General features: G+C 39.0%; 1 protein-coding gene across 1 annotated transcript; it reads left to right on the plus strand.

Annotated features, from left to right (window-relative positions):
- Positions 1-1368: 1368 nt before the first annotated feature.
- On the plus strand, positions 1369-4673 carry LOC142176546 (uncharacterized). The gene is made up of 2 exons (XM_075244505.1): positions 1369-3630; positions 3723-4673. Exons 1-2 carry the CDS (start codon positions 1996-1998, stop codon positions 4026-4028), a joined length of 1941 nt encoding a protein of 646 aa, XP_075100606.1. The 5' UTR covers positions 1369-1995; the 3' UTR covers positions 4029-4673.
- The last annotated feature ends 1955 nt before the right edge of the window (positions 4674-6628 follow it).

Genomic DNA, 6628 nt, shown 5'->3' on the forward strand with positions numbered 1-6628 from the left:
CATATATATTGGACTTATATCATTAATTTAATTATGGTAGCCCATAATATTCATTTGGACTAATATATTTAAAATGGTCCAAATTATTTTATTGAATTTATATTCAATAAAATTTGCATGCCTACAAATGCCCCCTACTTCAAGACTTGTCAAAGACTAGACTTGAAGTATTTACGGATAGCTCAAAATGACTCATTCCGTTAAAGTAAGGAAAAGAGTAATAACTTTATTTGCTATTATTTCGGAAGTAGTATGTCAAATCTCATTTTAAATGAAATGACAACTTATTGATTTCAAAAATTTGCAGGTGACCCTTTTTTTTCCTTGCATTTGCAATTTGTAGTGGGGAATTCACATGCACTAATAAAACAACTGATGCTTTAGTTATCAACAAAGTAAAATACTTCTTTCACATGGATAATATTAAATCTATAGGGACATCATCTTGATAGCCTAAGAACAAGTTCTTTCGAGACATAGTCCAGCTTTTCCACGTAAGTAAGTTGCAATCATCCAAGGAATTGGATTTGTCTTACATGCCAATACTAATACACCCACTAAGTTGTTTTCCTTATTTCAGTATAACTCAGAGTCCTTTTCCAAATCTGCTCGTAAGCAGTAGATATTCACCATATCGTAGCATTTCTTTCCGCTCTGGAGAATAACTCTTATAATTTGAATCCTTTCTGGAGTCTGATCAGAGCAGCTATCCCCCATCGAAACTTTCACGTTTCAGCATCCGTCTTTGACATCTATATAAACTTATGTGCTCGTAATTGTTAAGCATCAATTCGCAATTTTCGCAAGCCACTTGAATCTAGTTTTGTAGACGTAGAAGCATCAACACGAAGGTAATTTCTTTTTTTTTGTGCTTTCTTCTTTGTTGTCTTTTTTCCTTTTTTGTAGATAAAGCGAGAAAGATATGTTCTTGTTCAACAAGATGATCCACACACGAAGAAGATAATCTTGGGGTGTGAGGGGATGAGTATCCATTCTTGCCCGATTCTTAGAGAGATTACTCTCAATGTGGCCCAATTCTTGGAGAGATTACTCTCAAAATGACCCGATTCTTGGAGAGATTACTCTCAAAACGGCCCGATTCTTGGAGAGATTACTCTCAAAACGGCCCGATTTTTGGAGAGATTACTCTCAAAATGGCCCGATTCTTGGAGAGATTACTCTCAAAATGGCCCGATTCTTGGAGAGATTACTCTCAAAATGGCCAAATTCTTGGAGAGATTACTCTCAAAGTGGCCCAATTCTTGGAGAGGTTACTCTCAAAATGGCCCGATTCTTGGAGAGATTACTCTCAAAATGGCCAAATTATTGGAGAGATTACTCTCAATGTGGCCCAATTCTTAGAGAGATTACTCTCAATGTGGCCCAATTCTTGGAGAGATTACTCTCAAAATGGCCCGATTTTTGGAGAGATTACTCTCGATGTGGCCCGATTCTTGGAGAGATTACTCTCAAAATGGCCTGATTCTTGGAGAGCATTTCATCCATTTAGACCTTTGTACCCATTCTAATATTCTTGATTCGGACTTTGATGACCCCTCTTTTGTTTTCAGCACGAATAGATGGCAAATTTCAGGGACTATACCTCACCTTCCTCAAAACTTAGATATCTCATCATCGAGACTGAAGATGGCATAGAACAAACCAAGATTTTGGTTCACACCTCACAAGCTGGCCGATATGCAGCCCCATGGCCTCCTCTAAGGAACTCCCTTCATGTAGAGAACTGGACCTTGGAACACAAATCGATTTCTAATCCATTATCCAAGATGTGGTCTCTCCAAGCGCCAATCCATCGCCATGTAAATATTGCTAGCACCCTTCCAAACTTAGGAAGTCGCATAATTCAAGGCGAAGTACATTGGGAAAACACAACAACAATCGAGGGCGAGTATCATCATATCCCAGGATATTGGGAATGGGCTGAAGACGTACTTGGTGGAAGCCAACAAACTCTGAGTACAACAAAGATTTACGATGTTGTCTATGCCTCACTTTTCACTTATGATCGAAACTCGAACATTTTGCAAGCATTTTTGTGAGGCTTGGTGCCCCAAGACGAACACACTTCTTACATCAGCTGGGGAGCTATCTATATCTCTTTGGGACTTACATATCCTTGGGGGTTTGCCCATTGCGGGTTCTCCGTACGAAGAAGTGGTACCTGAGACAAGGGAATTCATCGGTTTGAATAAAAAACAAGTTAGATTTATTCCTCGATCTTGCGAGTATTTATTTGCCGCATTTCATCATCTTAAGGAGGGTACGGGTGCTACCCAAAAGGTCTCCTTCATCAAGTGGACAAGTTTTTGGTATAAAAAAACTTTAATATATAGGTCTGCCCCGTTGCGAAAGGAAAAGAAATCTGCACGCCTAAAGTCAACACATAATCCTAACGGAGTTATTCCCGAGACGACGAGGTGGTCAAGTGATCAAGAAACTATATTCTCTAAGCTTAGGGTGAGGTCTTACAAGAAAGATGAGACATATGTAGCGACATTCTTATCAATTTGGCTATGTGCCTTTGTGTTCCACAAGGTAGAAAACTCCATTCGTCGTGAGACTTTTAAGATGGCAAACATGATGGCAGGCGGGCGACAGATTAGCCTTGCAGTCCCAGTTTTAGCGTGTATTTATCATGGTTTGAATAAGATTTCGCGTTCTTCCCAACTCGATCAGGTCAAAATTTCTTTTCCCATTCATTATGTTTATGGCTGGCTTGCACATTACTTCAAAACCCACTATCCACTTGCTAAGGGCCCGTCTGTCCCTTTGATAGTGGCATACTCCGGAGAAGGGGCTGCAAGGTACTTTGACGAGAAGGGTGTAAGAAAACGCATCCACAATGGGGAGGATATAGTTTGGGCACCAACAATGTTAACCAATTCCCGTCCTTATTATTACGTGGATAACGATGCCCCTCAAGAATTGGAATCAAATTACTTCATGAGCTTACGTTTTAATTACCTTCCTTTGAGGTATGGTAACTCATTCATCATCGAGCCATATAGCCCGCATCGGTTTGGTCGTCAATTTGGATTTTACCAGAACGTCCCCGGCTTTTTGGAGAACGATATCCGCAACACCTCTCTAGATGAAGGAATCAGATTTTGGAGGATTTGCACACTATATCCATCTATGTCATGTGCGGTTTTTATCCCAGCGGGAGATCCTATAGAGAAGCCTTTCTCCACTAATTATATGTCTTGGTGGGAGAAAGCGCATGAGAAGTTTCTTGAGAATAACTTACAAGCTTTGGTAGACAATGTTGGGCTAAAGTCTACAACTCCTTTAGGAGGTGAAGATCAAGGTGTTGGAAAGACGCTCGCAAAAGTTAAAAAAATATCAACTCCAATCCCAAAAGTAGTTACGCAACCTAAAAAAAGGAAGCTTAAATCCTCAAAGGCAGCTTTGAAAGAAGTGGTGTGCACTTCAACAGCTATAGAGACACACCCTCTAGTTCTTCCATTTAACACGCGTGTTCCTCAAGACACAAGCCAGAGTACCAATGAAGATCAAAATTGGAAAAGGAAACGGCCTAACCCAGTAGAGATCGTAGAGGTTCAAAGTGTTGATAGTCCCTCAAGAACGCATACAGCTTGTAACAAAGAGGTAAAATACAATCGCCTCGCTCATTCCTCTTTTTTTTAGGAGTAGCTTCACTATAAGTTACTTACTTTTTTTTTTGCCTTTTCTTTATGCAGTTAAACACCATTGGGCATCCGATGGTATCCCCATGCGACAAGTCGCAAGTGAGTGATGAATCTATTGGAGGGCCTACGTGTAAAGTGAAGTCATCGTCAAAGGCGTCATCTCTTCCTCATGACGAATCCCTAAAAAGACAAACTCCAAATGAGATAACTCGCATTTCGCCAATGACAAATACAACGGTATCTATATTTGAAGGAAAAAGCATTGTTTTCAATCGCAAGAAGGAATTCATTTTGGGACTTTGGGAGGATATTTGCAATAGGCTCTCCAAAACTCGTCCGGAATTGCTCTCATCTTAAAGGGAGCAAATCATTGAGATTTTCGAGGATATGAAGAAGACGAATATTCTGGATTTTTCTCCATTAGAAGATTTACTGAATTCTCTTTTTGAACTTGCCGCATCATATGACCAAGAGCGATCCAATATGGCTGATAAGACGAGTGAAGATGAGAAGATAGAGCTGATTTCCAAAGCTAAAGAGCGTCTCGAATCATTCAAACTTGAAGCAAGTGAGAAAGTCAAGAAAGTTTCCTAGTGAAAAGAAATTGAAGAGAGTCGTGAAGAAATTGCAGACATTACAACAAGAGAGGGAGAACCTCGAAGGTGTTATAGAAGCGACTTAAAAGGAGGTTGAAGAGATTCAGAAAAAAATTTCAACTGCCGAGACTGAGGTCTCTTCATATGACAACATAAATTTGTTGACTGTTGATGATTCGGCCAATTTGGATGAGAAAAAGAAGAACTTGGAGACTAGTTGTCAAGAACTGATCAACTACAAATTTTGTTTAGATTAGGCTGTTAGCATTATCTCCTCTTTTATTTTTTTATATTAGGTTGACTTAGTGGATATTTATTTCATCTTAGATAAGATTGTTTCTCCTTAGTTGCATAATTTTTTTTTACTTTACGCACTTGTAACGAAAGGTTCATATCTTATCGTGGGAGAGTCCAAATAATGAACTATTTGATTTTTTCAAAAATTAGATTTCAATATCTAAACTATATCCAAAATTCATAATCAAGCACCTTCAGAATCGCCCCAGATAATATTTTGGGACCAACTTTAGATCCCACCACGTTGAAAATTTCAGATTTGTGTAGTCTCAACAAAAAAATTCATATCTCGGTGTAAAAATATCGAAATTGCAAACCGTTTGATTTCAAGAAAACTAGACTTCAAGATCTAGATCATATCCAAAATTCTAAATCAAAAAATTTCAGAACCGTCCCAAATAATATTTTGAAACCAACTTTATATTGCACCTTGCTATTAATTCCAGATTTGCCCAGTCTCACTAAAAAAATCATATCTTGGTATAGGAACATTGAAATTATGAACCGTTTGATTTCTTGAAAATTAGACTTCAAAATATAGAACATATCCAAAATTCTCAATCAAATAACTTCAGGATCATCCCAAATTATATTTTGAAATCAACTTTAGGTTCCACCACGTTGAAAATTTCAGATTTGCGCGACTTCGCCAAAAGTTTTGTATGTTGAAGTAGGAACGTAGAAATCATGAACCGTTTAATCTACTGGAAACTTAACTTGAAAATATATAACACATCCAAAATTCAAGATTTAATGTCTTACATATACATTCAGATAATATTTTGAAGTCAAGACTAAATTCTGATACACCAACAATTTCAGATTTGCGCGACTTCACCAAATATTTTGTATCTTGATATGGAAGCCTCGAGATCGGAAGAAGTCTTACTTGCCATAAATAGAAATTTAATAGCCATATTCTCACAAATATCTTTGGGTTCAAATGTCATTGAATTTGAAATGTTGCGCCAAGCAATTATTTCCTTATACTTGTGTTTCCTTTTGATGCCTCGCTTCTCTTCCCCTTTTTTTAGGCAGAGGGCGGACTTGGAGATCAAAAAACTTGAAGGTTTGGTGAACCTGAAGACATAGAGAATCCCTGGACTTCAATGCAAATATTTGACATCCTTCTAAAATCGGCCCATTGAAGATATCAATTTACCAAGGAGGGTTGCCCCCTTTAGATCAAATGAGATCAAAGTTCGACAGGAGAATGACATTTTAGCTTGATTTTGCATTCCTCCATACTTCACTCGAACAACAATTGGGGCAATATGTATCTTTTGAACTTATGCGACTGAACTTAGAATGAAACTCTAAGCTGCCTACGTACCTCGATGAAGAGGATCAAGTCATACCGTAGTTCAGACAGGGTAGATTTGCCTAGGCCGCCTCTTTCGAGATTTTCAACCTAGCGGACTATTTTTTTTTGGGCCGTACACAGTTTATACTCTTGCGGGCTAGGAGTGTAGCAACATGCAATTTAGGCTCGTGCGTCAAGGAGCGTCATGACTTGCAGTTTAGGCTTGTACGTCGAGGAGCATCATGACTTGCAGTTTAGGCTTGTACGTCGAGGAGCGTCGTGACTTGCAGTTTAGGCTCATACGTCGAGGAGTGTCGTGACTTGCAGTTTAGGCTCATACGTCGAGGAGCAACATGACTTGCAACTTCATGGATAATACTTCTTCAAAAACTTGCCGTTGATAGGGCCGATTCTCATACCATCTGCATCAACCAGCTTGTAAGCCCCACTTGAATAAGCTTCTTGTACGACATATGGCCCATCCCATTTTGAAGTGAACTTCCCTACAGGTTTATGGGAAGTAATTATGGGTCTTCGTACGGCAAGGACTTGATCTCCTACTTGAAAGGATCTCGGACGAACTCTTTTATTGAAGGCGCGAGACAATCGAGCTTGATAACATTCAAGACTCTGTTGAGCTTCCAATCTCTTTTCATCAAGAGCTTCCAACTCTGCTAATCGAAGTCGAGCATTTTCTTCATCAGTGATCCCTTCTTGAATAGCCAGTCGTAACGAAGGTATTTGACGCTCAAGTGGCAAGA

The sequence above is a fragment of the Nicotiana tabacum genome, chromosome 22 (genome assembly GCF_000715075.1).
Source record: "Nicotiana tabacum cultivar K326 chromosome 22, ASM71507v2, whole genome shotgun sequence".
Classification (NCBI taxonomy): Eukaryota; Viridiplantae; Streptophyta; class Magnoliopsida; order Solanales; family Solanaceae; genus Nicotiana; species Nicotiana tabacum.

Bases quoted from the DNA above. Each gene is read 5' to 3' on its own strand.
- LOC142176546 (XM_075244505.1), top strand. From the start codon at position 1,996: ATGTTGTCTATGCCTCACTTTTCACTTATGATCGAAACTCGAACATTT. The intron at 3,631-3,722 runs GTAAAATACAAT...TTCTTTATGCAG, and splicing joins ATACAGCTTGTAACAAAGAG to TTAAACACCATTGGGCATCC.